The following is a 15525-nucleotide window of genomic DNA, read 5'->3' as shown; positions in this document are numbered from 1 at the left end:
GCCGAGGTCAGGACAGGCAGAAAACAAGCCAGGATCAGTGCACAGGCAGCCGCTATCAGCTTCAGAGCACCACATGGGCACTCCAACAACTAAGCCATTGCTCAGTCAAAGTGGTCTACTCTGAGCACATCTTATATAGGCAGGCAGACATGGAGGAGGGACAGGAAGTGATGGAAGGGAAGGACATAAAACCCAGAGGACAGCAGCCGACGCCCATAGATGAGCACAGATGAGCACATGAGAAGGGGTCAGGAACAGGGCTGCAGCAAGAAAGGTAAGAACGCAAATGAAATGGCAGGCTAATTTGTGGCAGTACCACCAGAGGCCAGTCATCTCGCTGGGTATATGTAAGTTTTTACAGCCAATTCAACATAGTAAAAAATATGTGGAAATGGATTGGAGAAATGACAAAAGCAGTTTGGAAACAGGAAACCTGTAACATGAAGGCTTGTAACTTTTTTTTTTTTTTTTTATTTTCTCTTTCTAGGATGAGCAATGACACTGCTGAAGGTATGTCCTATTTTAGTGCTAGGATAAATTATGCTGGAATTGTGAACATGGGCAACTCAAGGCCATCAGCTAGCTATGTTATAGAAAAACAAATCCACTATGACTGGCTAGTATGCTTTAGATAACACATGCTAAAACTCACTGCAGCCCAATGTACATTTATGATGGGTGACATACCCCTTGAAATTTTCCACATGTTACAACCAAAAATGTAAATGTATTTTATTGGGATTTTATGTGACAGACCAACCCAAAGTGGCACATAATTGTGAAGTGGAAGGAAAATGATAAATGGCTTTCAACTTTTTTTACAAATTTCTGAAAAGTGTGGTATGCATTTGTATTCAGCCCCCTTTACTCTGATACCCCTAACTAAAATCTAGTGGAACCAACTGCCTTCAGAAGTCACATGATTAGTAAATAGCCAACCTGTGTGTTATTTAATCGCAGTATAAATACAGCTGTTCAGTGAACCCCTCAGAGGTTCGTTAGAGAACATTACTGAAAATGCAGCATCATGAAGGCCAAGGAACACACCAGACAGGTCAGGGATAAAGTTGTGGAGAAGTTTAAAGCAGGGTTAGGTTATAAAAAAAATCTCAAGCTTTGAAAATCTCATGGAGCACTGTTCAATCTATCATCTGAAAATGGAAAGAGCATGGCACAACTGCAAACCTACCAAGACATGGCCATCCACCTTATCTGACAGGCCGGGCAAGGAAAGCAATAATCAGTGAAACAGCCAAGAGGCCCATGGTAACTGGAGGAGCTACAGAGATCCACAGCTCAGGTGGGAGAATCTGTCCACAGGACAACTATTAGTCGTGCACTCCACAAATCTGGCCTTTATGGATGAGTGGCAAGAAGAAAGCCATGGATGAGTGGCAAGAAGAAAGCCATGGTTGAAAGAAAGCCATAAGTCCTGTTTGCGGTTTGCGAGAAGCCATGTGGGGGATACAGAAAACATGTGGAAGAAGGTACTCTGGTCAGATCACACCAAAATTAAACTTGTTGTCCTAAAAGCAAAACGCTGTGTGGCAGAAAACTAACACTGCACATCACCCTGAACACACCATCCCCACCATGAAACATGATGGTGGAAGCATCATGCTGAGGGGATGCTTTTCTTCAGCAGGGACAGGGAAGCTTGTCAGATGGAAGCTTGATGGATGGAGCCAAATACAGGGCAATCTTGGCAGAAAACCTGTTGGTCTGTAAAAGACTTGAGACTGGGGTGGAGGTTCCCCTTCCAGCAGGAGAACGACCCGAAACATCCAACCAGAGCTACAATGGAATGGTTTAAATCAAAGCATATTCATGTGTTAAAATGGCCCAGTCACAGCCCAGACCTAAATCCAATGGAGAATCTGTGTCCAGACTTGAAAATTGCTGTTCAAATGCTCTCCATCCAATCTGACAGAGCTTGAGCAATTCTGCTAAGAAGAATGGGCAGAAATGTCCTCTAGATGTGCAAAGCTAGACATCCACAAAGACTTGCAGCTGGAATTGCAGAGAATGGTGGTTGTACAAAGTATTGCCTTCGGGGGGCTGAATACAAATGCTGCCACACTTTTCAGATGTATTTGTAAGTTTTAAACTATTTATAATTTCCTTCCACTTCACAATTATGTGCCACCTTGTGTTGGTCTATTACATAAAATCCCAATAAAATACATTTATGTTTTTGGTTGTAACATGACAAAATGGGGGAAATTTCAAGGGGTATGCATACTTTTTCAAGGCATTGTAAATAGGCTGTCTTAGGCTTGTCTTGGAAATTCGCTTTAACGAATTTCTCCTTACCGTGAGTACTCGCAGTTGGATGCGCAGAAATCCCCCATAAAGCTGTGTGAATCTCGCTTACCACGACTGTAGCTAAACTACACGATTCCTGCCCATCCAACTACTTTTAGCTTCTGTTGAAATGTGGGGATGATGGAGCTCCGTTACCCTAGAATGATCAAACGACACTCTCAGGATGATGGTTGAATTCACATAAGGTTTCAGACTCAGCCCCTGGTTTTATTAAAAATACACACATGCCCCCCACATGAATAAAGTCAATCCCCTCCCACCGAACAATGCAATGGGGAGTGCCTATACACAGGATGTACATTCCGATTGGAGCATAGCCTTTCCTATTATCTATCACTGGTCCTCCCCCATGAGCCTTCTGAGGTCAGCAGACTTCCTCCCCTTCCCCCCCATGAGCCATCTGAGGTCATATTTCCTGTCCTACTAGCTCCCATTGGCATGCAAATCCTTTGTACAAGTATTCCCTAAGCTTAAGCTAAACACCAGTCTGTACCTGGATGGGCCCGATACGATCTTTATTAAAACACATCCATCCAAGATACAGTTTCAAGTTGGTAATGGGTTGTAAGATATGCATAAGCCTACACGTGGAGTTCACACCGCTTGGCGCCTTGCGTTATGAAGCCCATGTGGTACTATGCTGCTGATATGTGGATACAGGCCCACGGTCTACTGCCAGCGACATTCGCATCGAATGCCGTGGTGGTATACACGCCGGTCTATAAGCGCAGATCTGCCATCTCATCCATTACCAAGCTGAGTACTGTAATACATACATTGTACATGCGCATGGCCCAATTGCAGCCTTCAGAGCTTTAATTAAGCCACACGAGAGACATATGAATAACACTCATATATGACACATTTAAAGTTCGACCAACAATACAAAATTTCCATGACATTCCCTCCTGTTTTATCATATTCTCCTCGTGTCCCTTCTTGATCTTCTTCAGCTTGATGGGTGTAGTCTCAAAACCTCAAAGAGTTCCTGTAGTTGTCCCTGAGAATAAAGCTCCACGGGGTACCTGAAACAACAAGACCCGACGCAAACGCGACGCAAACAGGCTTGATTGAAGCAATGATCCTCAAGAGCGTTGGAACCTTCACTACAGGAAGGCTCTTGCAAAAACCACAAACAGACTTGTGGTATGAATAAGGCTTGTGATCCCACGGTGGTCTGGGGAGATCCAGCAACAGATTCTCAAATTGCCCCTGCAGACGGGGCCACACAAGGCTGGTCTCGACCCAGACAGTTTTCCACATCGCAGACACAAACCATGATGAGGCTTGAAGCTTGCTTGAAGGTCTTGGAGAATGTGGTCTTCAGAGATAAATTAGAGGGAAGCCAGGACGTAATCTGTAGAGAAGGTGGTTGGTTGGTGAGGTCTTCCTCCGATCAGTGGTTGGAGTGGGATCCCAGGAGCGGGCATGGAGATGTGGTCGTCTGCCCGAGCTTGGCTTACACGGTCGATGAGGCAACAGGAACATCTCACCGCGGCATATAAGAGGCAGAGGAAAAAGAGAAGCATCAGGACATACACTCCCACTTCCTTCAACCAAGATCCGATGGAGAACAGGAAATCTCCCAATCCTCCCAAACCCTTGAACGGATTCCAACCCTCACTAGCTATAGCTCTAGCTTTTCCCTGTAGTTCACTAACTTTGTCCATATGGGCCTGGACCTTGTCATCGGTGTCTTCTATCCAAGTACAACAATCCTCTCCGATGAACTCACAGAACCCCCCTTTGGCGGCTAAAAGATAATCAAGGGCCATCTTCTCCTGAAGCACTAAAATTCCCATCTGCCGTTGTTCTTGGGCAATTTCTCTGACAGCCTCTATGGTCTCGTTAAACATACTATCCACGATGACAGAAAAATTGTTCAGGCGCTTCATAAGTTCTATTCCCCATCCTGTCCATGAGGGGAACCAAGCCCATGCCTGGTCGCCCTCAGAGAACAGCTCTCTGCGAACTCTCCCTGCCATCCTTACCTTCTTGTGGACCATCAACTCTTCATGATCCATCACTACATAGGATGCGGGGACTAGCTTTATGAGGGCACACGAACCTTTCGTGTTCTGGGGAAATGTTCTATAGGCTGCCGAACCACACAGAAAATAGTATGGACCTGTCAGAGCAGAGCAGGAGGAGTTCCTCGTTCGGCCTCTGGCACTGAGCAACAGTTGCACAGACTGGGGGATTGCTCCCTCAGTCTGCACATCACATCCGTCCTTCCAACACACGTGGTCTGGTCGGTCAGTGTGGTTACTCAGAAGGGAAGTCTGGTTAGTCAGATTGACAGTTATACCTCCCTCGCAGGTGGTAGTCCCAACAAACTTGTTACCTGTGCCAAAGCTGATGTTAAAGCACACCTGAGGGCTGCCTAGCTGTCCAGTTACCCATAATGGACTGACGAGGGTCCTACAGGAGCTAGAGCTAATATTGGTGCTAAAACTGATGTTACCTGCTAAAAATGTGTCATTAAGTTCTACCGACAAATGTCTACGTGGGGGCTGACCAGGGGTCCCTTGCTTTTTCATGCCGACGCGGATGTCATATAGGGCATGAACAGCGGCCATTGCGGACATGTGATGACTGGGTGGGGGCTTAGAGCATACCCAACAGTTGGTTTTGTTGGCGGTTCTGGCTAAACGCAGGTGCATTTTAAATAAAAGGTTGGGGTATCTGCCGTCTTTTCCTCCGTTCACACACATGTAAGACATACAAACAAAAAGAAAAAGGAAAATGACACCCCTCATTCTCTGGTGTAGCTGAAAAGCTTCTTGCAGTGGCTTGCGTGCACCCAGTTGTCTCGTCCCTCGAGCTTGAGTGAGGTAGGTGTCGTCAGCTGGACTTGGTATGGTCCGGTGAACCGTGGCTCGAGTCCGGTTCTTTGATGTTTCTTTAGGACGACCCAATCACCTGGCTCAATAGAAAGAACACCTGTTATTGCATTTGGATCGGGGAGCGATTCGCGAACCCGATGGTGTATCTTCTGCAGCTCCCGTTGCAGAGATTGCACATAACCTGTAAGCTGTGAATGCAAAGACGACAACTGTTGAGGAAAGTACAACCCTGTTTTGGGAGGTCCCCCAAACAACACCTCGTAGGGTGACAGCCCATGTGGTTGCCGAGGGGCATTCCGGATGGAATAGGGGGCAATGGGGGGACACTCAGGCCAAGGTTTTTGGGTATCAGCCATGATGTTGGAGATCCTGTTTTTAAGGATTCCGTTAAGACGTTCAACCTTACCGCTACTCTCGGGGTGATATAGGGTGTGTCGTCGCTGACTCCAGTTCCACCAAAGAAATGCAGTTGTGTCCTTTGTGTCCTTTGGAAGAGAGGTTAGTAGTGGACAAAGAAGACATGTTAGCAGAAGAGGTGTTAGTATTGTTAGCCGTGTTGCAAAATTCATTGCTGTCCTCCCCCCCCTTCTCATCTTCCAACACAGGAAGAAGAGAAGCTGGGTTAAAAATAGTGCATCGTTTGATAGTGAGGTTAGTAGGGGTTAGGAGGGCTTTCCCCTGAGAGGGGTACCTTGCCTTGGATGTCCTGTTTTCGCAAGACTGTTCTGGCTGCACCGGTGTCGATGAGGCAAGGGAGGGGATATTTTAATTCCTCGAGAAAAAGATGGATCTGGGCCGACACCGATTTGCCAACTTCCTATGAGGATTCATAGGAGTTACTTACCATGGTGGTCATAGGGGCGGAGGACTCATCAGGAATGAACTGCCACCGACCTTTAGGTAATTGGGGACAGCTCCTCCTCATGTGCCCCGTTTGGTGGCACTGGAAGCACCTGGGTGGGGGCCTATCCTTCCTGTGACCCAGATCCCTTGGTTTTTCGTGTGGGGTCTGGGACATAAGAACTTTGGCCTTGTCTTGTTTTCTTCTATCCATTTCCCTCTCTATTGCCGCAAGAGTGGAAAGGATAGCAGGGATAGACATCTCATTATATTCGGGTCGGGCCAGAACCAGCCTTTCCCGAATTTTAATATTGATGCCTTCCAAAAATTTGCCCCGCAACAGAATGTGCGTCGCGGTCACCTTTACCCCTTCAGTTGGAGCATCAGGTCCAACTTCCAGATCCGCATCCAGTGCCGTCTGCTTGAGACGGCGCCAGAAGCAGGCGCTTTCCTCATTAGGACCCTGGGTGAGCTTCATCATGTCCGTAGTAGAGGTAGCACCATACATTTCTGGAAGCTTTGCCTTTAGCTGTGTACAGAACTCTTTGCCCCCTGAAGTCATCTCCTTATGCGTGGTTATAGAGCACCCTGCAATCACTGTACTGGCCACTTCCATGCCCACCTTCGCCCGCAGGATCTGTGCACAATCTGACCCACTCATACCATAGCTGAACTGGTTTTGTCCAAACATTCGAGCAAATCCTCTCGGATTGACTCGATAGTCCGGGAGCTCAGCCAGAATAGTGCGGATCTCTGCCGGGGTGAAGGGGACATGCCAAACTACCCTTTCCCCTAAAGTCCGTTCCCCCTGTGCATTGGGAGGACCTTCAAATTGCTGCACCCTGACTGGATAGGCCTCGGTCCGGGAAGAGTGCAAGGGCTGACCCAGCATCATCGGTGGGCTTAGATTAACCACCTCGCTTACTGCACCTTCAGGTTTGAGGTCCCTCAGATCAGGGTATAGCTGGGGGGCAGGGGTCTGATCAGTGGCTCGTAGCGCTTTGATGCAATCCGCCCTGTTTCTTAACCGGGTGTCTATTCCCCTTGATTCACAGATAGTCTGCAAATCGGTTGTTGAGTAGGCTTCATAGTTGGAAACAGAAGGAGCTGGGGTGAAGCAGGAAGAAGGGAGAGGTAGAGGCTGAGGCATAGATACAGAAGACACAGAAGGTACATCAAGAGTGACGTCACTAACAGAAGAGACAGGTGCAGTTATACTTCTCTCAGCCACTGTTGGTTGTTGGGGAACCCCAGCAGACCCTGATCCTGCCTGCCTTAGTAGAGTCAGCCCTGAAAGAGCTTCCTCCACCTCTGACACTGGATCCTCCTGTTTTATTCCCTCTGGAGGCCAGGTATACATCACCTGGTTCTTCCGGACAGACACCAGTTTATGTATGCCCTGCTTCCCTAATCGGATTGACCTGTGAAGCCATAGCTGTGCGATCTCTAGTTCTGACGCCTGCATTCGTGGTCCAAATTCAGAGATTAATTTTTCCCACCTCCATGCGTCAAATGTACCTTCCCGGGGAATTTCCCATCTGGTACCCTTCGACCATTTATTCCACCTTTTGAGGGGTTCTGTAGACTTCCCCCCCAAACTCACCTTCATCAGTTGTGCAGCTGTCCTTACCCTGAAGAGGGCTGGTTCCCCCTCTCTCTTCATGGACTGACTACTGCCCATCGTGACTAGTCACTGGTATATATCCCGCGTCTGGGTACCTGTTTACCCCCTGGAGCACTCGGTGGGATCCTACCGAGAGGCCTGATTCCACCACTTTCCCAGCACAGCGTAATTTATGTGATACTTATCGATCACCCGAAGCGCATCAAGTGGCGGTCAGACTGAAAGCACACCTCCCACTCCCACAGCGCAATTTATGTGATCCTGACCACCCGAAGTGTTTGTGGTAACCAGGCTAAGTGTTATACTTCCCTGGACCGCCCACTCGCACAGCGTAATTTATGTGGTTCTCATCACCCACTGTGTTTGGCAGGCCACACCGCACAATGATGAAAGTGGCTTTTCTCTCCCTGCACACAGTAGCTAACACAAGTCAAAACAAAAAGAGGGGTTCTTGGATGTTACTTAGGGGTCACTGGTTGGCCGGGAACCTGCTAACTGACCTTTAGGAAATTTGTGTAAAGAAAAAACTTTCCTAATACACACAGAAAAACCCCTTTTTCAACCTGAAAAACTGTTAAAAAGGACAAAGTGGATCCTTATGAAAAACACGGGACGTGTCACAGTAAAACAATTACACAGAGGTGAACCAAAAAACTGCGCCAAGAATAACCCGTTGCTGACGCGAAAATCAATCCTATCAGCGCCGCTAAACGATCTGCGCTACACACGCGATCTTCACTGCAACCACCTAAAACCGTTTACACAAAAAGTCTGCTGGACGCGAAACACGCAACGCAGCAGCTTTAAAACAAACCCGCTTTACAATAAGGAACTACTTTTAACAAGATAAACACAAGAAAAACATAATCACTATACAAGAAATCTATGTGCAAAAACCCAGACTTCACTGCGCTCACTAAATGTGGAACACGTGAGGGAAAAACTCGCTTAACACACTTTAAATTGGCCGGCAATACGCAAATTTAAAGCTAAAAGCAAACAAATGAAACTGTAAAAAATTTGGATTAAAAACACAATATGGGTCAAATGCATATAGGAAACTTCATGCACATTGCATAGAGCAGTGTTTTTCAACCTTTTTTGTGCAAAGGCACACTTTTTTCATGAAAAAAATCACGAGGCACACCACCATTAGAAAATGTTAAAAAAATTTACCTCTGTGCCTATATTGACTATATATAAAGTAATTCTCTTGAATAGGAATCAAACACAAAGAAATTATTTTATAATTACTTTATTATGAAATAATAAAGTATTTTATAATTGGACCCGGGGGCCGGACCAAGAGTAGATGAATGATGTGTATGTGTCATCCATAGTAAGTATAGTAATATTCCCCCATAGTAAGCATAGTAATTAATCCCCCATATAGTAATTCATCCTCCATATAGTAATTCATCCCCCATAGTAATTCATCCCTCATATAGTATTTCATCCCCCCATATAGTATTTCATCCCCCCATATAGTATTTCATCCCCCCATATAGTATTTCATCCCTCATATAGTAATTCATCCCTCATATAGTATTTCATCCCTCATATAGTATTTCATCCCTCATATAGTATTTCATCCCCCATATAGTATTTCATCCCCCCATATAGTATTTCATCCCCTCATATAGTATTTCATCCCTCATATAGTATTTCATCCCCCCATATAGTATTTCATCCCTCATACAGTAATTCATCCCTCATATAGTAATTCATCCCCCATATAGTATTTCATCCCTCATATAGTATTTCATCCCCCCATATAGTATTTCATCCCTCATATAGTAATTCATCCCCCCATATAGTATTTCATCCCCCCATATAGTATTTCATCCCCCCATATAGTATTTCATCCCTCATATAGTAATTCATCCCTGATATAGTAATTCATCCCCCATATAGTATTTCATCCCCCCATATAGTATTTCATCCCTCATAAAGTAATTCATCCCTCATATAGTATTTCATCCCCCACAGTACTATTCCCCCCCCCCCCTTCTAGTAAGCCAAGTCCCCCGTGTCAATTCACTTACCTTTTGCGTTCCTCTCGCTGTCTTCCCGCGCCGTTCGGGTCTTCAGGGCGGACTGTGAGAGGAGCCTAGCTCCCCTCCCCTCACGTTCGGCACGCTGCCCCGCCTACACACATCCTGACAGCCACATCCGCAAGCCGGATTAAAAGGTCCGCGCGGACTTTTGGGGCTGCCAACCGAGAGGAGGCAGGGGAGCGGCCGACCGAGAGGAGGGAGGGGAGCAGGCGCCCGGCACACAGAAGAGCCGCATTAGACTGGGTAAAGAGCCGCATGTGGCTCGCGAGCCGCGGCTTGCCGACCACTGAATCATTAGATTCTAATGATTGGTCTATTTGTGAGCCGAAGCCACATGTTACAGATGAAATTGGAATTTTTCCCACGGCACACCAGACAATATCTCACGGCACACTAGTGTGCCGCGGCACAGTGGTTGAAAAACGCTGGCATAGAGATTACTGCACATGTGGTACTCAACAAAATGGCCACCAACAGGGAAAGCACATGGTCATTAACAAAATGGCCACCAAACAAAAGGAGTACATGTGGTTAGTCAAGAAAAATGACCCCCCACAGGGAAGCACATGGTAACACTAGAATGGCCCCCCACAGAGGAGCACACGGCAGACTCTAGCCTCAAAATTGCCTCTAACCTCTTACATAAAACAGACTTTTGGACAGAACATACACCGGACAATTGCACAACAATATGAAGTACACATACAACACAATTTGGCACAATCACAGGACAGATATAAAACACCAACATGTCACACTAACATGCACATGTAACAGAAAGGACCCCCTGCTGCATGCTTGCTGGGAGCAGTAGTACCACAAAACACTGCACAGACTACATACAAAGATCTTACAACAGTTAACAATTAACCTAAACCTTTCAGCACTGTAATAATTACCTCACGTGGAGGGGGGTAGAGCAATCACCACAGTACCTACAACCCACAAATACTTACCTAACACTATGCAACAACTTTTACCCACTAAAACATATACCCGTTTAATTTTTGGTTGGAAGATTTTTAAACTTGACCAAATCCAGCCAACCAAACCCACCCCTCTGCTGCTCTCCGCAGAGACAAACCCTTGTCTTTCACCCACAAATCAAGAGTTTAGGACAAAAAAATAGGTCCTTGCTAAGCGGTAATTCTTGTTAGCTAACAGAGAGCGAAATCAGCCACACGAACGCGCAAAAAGCGATCCTCTTAATGGCAGAGAGACCTGAAATGTGCCGGCATACTTTTTGCTAGTTCATGATGGCCCATTCCCCCCTCATGCTTGGTTAGCTATGCAAGAATACGCGTTAGTATCCACCAGGCTCGCCAAACTGTCTTGGAAATTCGCTTTAACGAATTTCTCCTTACCGTGAGTACTCGCAGTTGGATGCGCAGAAATCCCCCATAAAGCTGTGTGAATCTCGCTTACCACGACTGTAGCTAAACTACACGATTCCTGCCCATCCAACTACTTTTAGCTTCTGTTGAAATGTGGGGATGATGGAGCTCCGTTACCCTAGAATGATCAAACGACACTCTCAGGATGATGGTTGAATTCACATAAGGGCTGGTTTCAGACTCAGCCCCTGGTTTTATTAAAAATACACACATGCCCCCCACATGAATAAAGTCAATCCCCTCCCACCGAACAATGCAATGGGGAGTGCCTATACACAGGATGTACATTCCGATTGGAGCATAGCCTTTCCTATTATCTATCACTGGTCCTCCCCCATGAGCCTTCTGAGGTCAGCAGACTTCCTCCCCTTCCCCCCCATGAGCCATCTGAGGTCATATTTCCTGTCCTACTAGCTCCCATTGGCATGCAAATCCTTTGTACAAGTATTCCCTAAGCTAAACACCAGTCTGTACCTGGATGGGCCCGATACGATCTTTATTAAAACACATCCATCCAAGATACAGTTTCAAGTTGGTAATGGGTTGTAAGATATGCATAAGCCTACACGTGGAGTTCACACCGCTTGGCGCCTTGCGTTATGAAGCCCATGTGGTACTATGCTGCTGATATGTGGATACAGGCCCACGGTCTACTGCCAGCGACATTCGCATCGAATGCCGTGGTGGTATACACGCCGGTCTATAAGCGCAGATCTGCCATCTCATCCATTACCAAGCTGAGTACTGTAATACATACATTGTACATGCGCATGGCCCAATTGCAGCCTTCAGAGCTTTAATTAAGCCACACGAGAGACATATGAATAACACTCATATATGACACATTTAAAGTTCGACCAACAATACAAAATTTCCATGACAGGCTTAATACATAGCTATGTATTGATCTTATCTATGATGGATGTTTCTGCCAAGAGATTACAGACTACAGTCATTTCTAGGGATATGGTGTTGAGAAGATCATGTGTGTAAAATCATTCTATTGGCTAGAATATTCATTTATTCTGGCCACTGGAAATAGTTTACTTCCATGCATACGATTATATACATATGTGAACAAATTATGCCAGTAAACTCTGAACACAGGTTTGGGACATATTTTCTATGTCCATGAACACTGCTCTAAAATAAAAAGCTGCAATAAATGCTATAATACAAGGTGGCATAGTTTCAAAACTAGTTTTGTAACACGCCAGCAGATAGCAGCACAAGGTTGAAAGCAGTCACATGGAGCAGCAAGCTTCATAAGTCAGTGTGCCAAAAGACGTCATCCTGTGTACATCGGGAGCTGTGCAACCGGTTAGAACAAAGAGCAAACTTGAAACTCTGCATCAAACTGGCCAAATCTCTGGATCTCCGCAATTTTGTCAAAACGGTAATCTTTGAGCTGGATCTTCATCTTCAGGAAGAGGGCATTTTTTTGGAGGTTGAGCTCATTGAAGGTCTTCCTGATCTCTTGTCTTCCAGTGATGTTCTTCCACTCTTGAACACATGCCACTCAACACACCTTGAACGATTGCAGCATCACCGTAAACTTGCTGAATCATTTCAAACATCTCAGATTTGCCCAGTTTCATGCAGAATGTTTGCTCTTTGTTCTAGCTTGCTGTGCATGATGAAATAGCAGACGTGGTAATGCACATGGTCAGCATAGCACCAGTTGCACAGCTCTCGATGTACACAGGATGTTTTTTGGCACACTGACTTATGAAGGTCGGTGCTCCCTGTGACTGTGCTTGCAGCCTTGTGCCATCAGCATGTTACCAAACTAGTCTTGAAACTTTACTATCACCTCGTATGCATGTGTAAGCAGGTGCGGTTTAGCTACCTTGCCGCTAGGTGGTTCTGTACCAGAACGGTGTCTGGTTACAACAAATAGTGTCATCGGGTGCTGGCCTCTTTTAGGTAGAACCCTCCTGCAGTGATGTCAACGGTGAAGCAGGTGCAGGTGGCCAGGAAGAAATAGATCTACAGACTTTCTGACCTTTTATGGAGGTGGGGGCTACTGTGAATTGCAAAAGGCCTTTTATGCCAAGAGCACCTTGAGGGAGGCTGCTTCCTTGGAGGCTCCCATTAGAGGTGTACCTGAAGTTGTAACTACAGAGAGCACAGTCATGTGAGTACTAATGACCTTGGGTGCAAGGATAGACTGTCATAGAGAGATGGTTGCTAAAAGTGCTGCATATGCTTTCAAAAGTGACTACTGCGGACCATCCATTAAATGTGATTGACTATGTATTGTCAGGTGACTCCAGAATGTATTTTGATGTGATGTGACCATTCTGCCATTCCCTGTGCAGCACCTGCCAAGGTCTGGGGAGGGCTGCAAAGGAAAATTTTGTTGTGCTCCACTGTAATCGGTGGAGCAGGGATTGATTGGATTTTCAAAGGCTGCTATTCTGCTACTTCTCCCTGTATTCCCACAGTATGCTGGAGCAAGGAAGCATTCCAGGGTCTAATCCGCTGAGGAAACCCCTGTTGAGATGCCTTGCCCTTCTGGGTAGCAGAGAGGATAGCCAGGTGAAGACATCAAGGTCCCAGCTAGGCTTAGCTGGGGGGCTTAAACCAAGGCCATCCCAGAAATACATGGAGGTCAGGAGAAAGCTCATTGGAGGAGCGCTGAGAAGGAAGCTGTGGGTGAGAGCCCAAGTTGTCCAGAGGCTGAGTGAGACTTCATCTCCCTCACAGGCTAAGAGCCTGGTGGATATCAGCAGGAGGCAACTGGTAGTCCTGTGGTGAGAGTAGAAGACCCCAGTACTGCAAGAGTGACTGTGGAGCTTTAGTCTCTGGGAAGAGGGCAGGTCACAGGCAGCACAGCGATTCTATAGGACTTTTCGCTGATGAATACAGCCAGACGTTGCGCAAATACAACCAATTAGGGGTGCAATGTCATTGGGTGTTGTACAAGTGCAGCTGAAATTGTACAAGTTTCTTTTTTTCTCAAGAGTTGGACAACTGCAGCCAGAAAGTTAGCAGTCCTTTTCAAAGTTCTACAGTTCCAGGGTATCCAATGCTCCCTATCCCCATCCAAGTTCACCATTCCCTAATAAAAACCACAAAAGAAAACCCTAGACTGATTCTTGAGCCAGAGAAAAACTTCCAAAAATGCTGCGTGCCTGGCTGTATGAGATCTTTTAAACCTTTTTAAACCGTTTTTGCACATTTATTTATGCTTTTGAGTCAGGTTCATTAGCACTGTGTATGCATGATTTGTAGTGTACTTCTTTAGCATTGTCAATTTATGTAGCACTTTACATATAGTACATTCACATCAGTCCCTAACCCTCAAGGGGCGTACAATCTAAGGTCCCTAACTCACATTCATACATACACATACTAGGGACAATTTAGACAGGAGCCAATTAACCTACCAGCATGTCTTTGGAGTGTGGGAGGAAACCAGAGTACCCGGAGGAAACCCGCACAGGGAGAATATGCAAACTCCAGGTAGGTGGTGCCATGGTTGGTAATTCAAACCAATGACCCTAGAACTGCCAGGCGGAAGTGCTAACCATTTAGCCACTGTGCTGCCCATAAGCTATTAGCATCACTATAGACACACATCTCTATTAATTTACATTTTACTTATACACAATGAGGTCTAGCACTGCCACTTACACACCCAGGGGTGGACTGACCCTTTGGAAACTCTGGCACTGCCCGAGGGCCCAGGGTCAGTAGGGGGCCCCATGAGATGCCTCTGGTATCTTTTTCATAGGCTTTTTTGAGTTTAGGCAAGGACACAGGGGCCTCATGTTTCCCTCTTGCCCGGGGGGCCCCATGAGTTTTCAGTCCGCCCCTGTACACACCTATACTTAGATATAAGGTGAGCTGCTCTTTCTGCTGACAGCTGCAAGCGCAGTTTTTTTTAATTTATGATTTCTACTTTCTTGTATTTGACCTGATGTTGCATACAAATTGTATATAATTTTTTAACCACTTCCCGTCCGGCCTATGTATATAAACGGCTGGGTGAAGGGGAGTGCAGGATCGGGTTGCCGTTCATAAATGGCGCCAGCCATTTTGGAGTGTGCGAGTTTCCCTGGGAGTGTGCGGCACTGCAATCTGGTGCCCGCTGTGTCCGGAGGAAACAGCGGAACACCAATCACTGTACGGGACCTCTGTGTAAGTGTGTGTGTGATTGGCCAATTAGTGATCACATGAAGAGTAGTAAGCAAGATGTCACTTCTGACACTGCTTATAAGTGAAATCTGTGAATGATCAGAGGTCACATGGTACAAGGCTATTCACAACAGCCTTGTACCATGTGACAAGCTGTGACCAATCACAGCTCACTCAGTATTTCTCAATGGCTGCAAGAATGCAGCCAGAGAAAAGAAATGATTGCTTTACAATCATAAAGGCTGTAAAAGCAATCAGTGTAAAAAAAAAAAAAATCTTCATCACCCCCCACTAGT

General features: G+C 46.0%; 1 protein-coding gene across 1 annotated transcript in view; it reads left to right on the top strand.

The window, feature by feature from the left end:
• The window catches only part of LOC149457489 (phospholipid-transporting ATPase IK-like), a 73997-nt gene that overhangs the window by 40298 nt on the left and 18174 nt on the right, over positions 1-15525 (top strand). Inside the window, exon 3 of the mRNA XM_089683645.1 lies at positions 488-510. Coding sequence (XP_089539771.1) covers positions 489-510 — 22 coding nt within the window. The 5' untranslated portion in view covers position 488. The remainder of the gene's footprint in view (positions 1-487; positions 511-15525) is intronic.

Source organism: Staurois parvus, unplaced genomic scaffold, assembly GCF_062004578.1.
Source record: "Staurois parvus isolate SC_StPar_1 unplaced genomic scaffold, SC_StPar_1.0 ptg000320l, whole genome shotgun sequence".
Classification (NCBI taxonomy): Eukaryota; Metazoa; Chordata; class Amphibia; order Anura; family Ranidae; genus Staurois; species Staurois parvus.
This window is presented reverse-complemented; position numbering and strand designations above follow the sequence as displayed.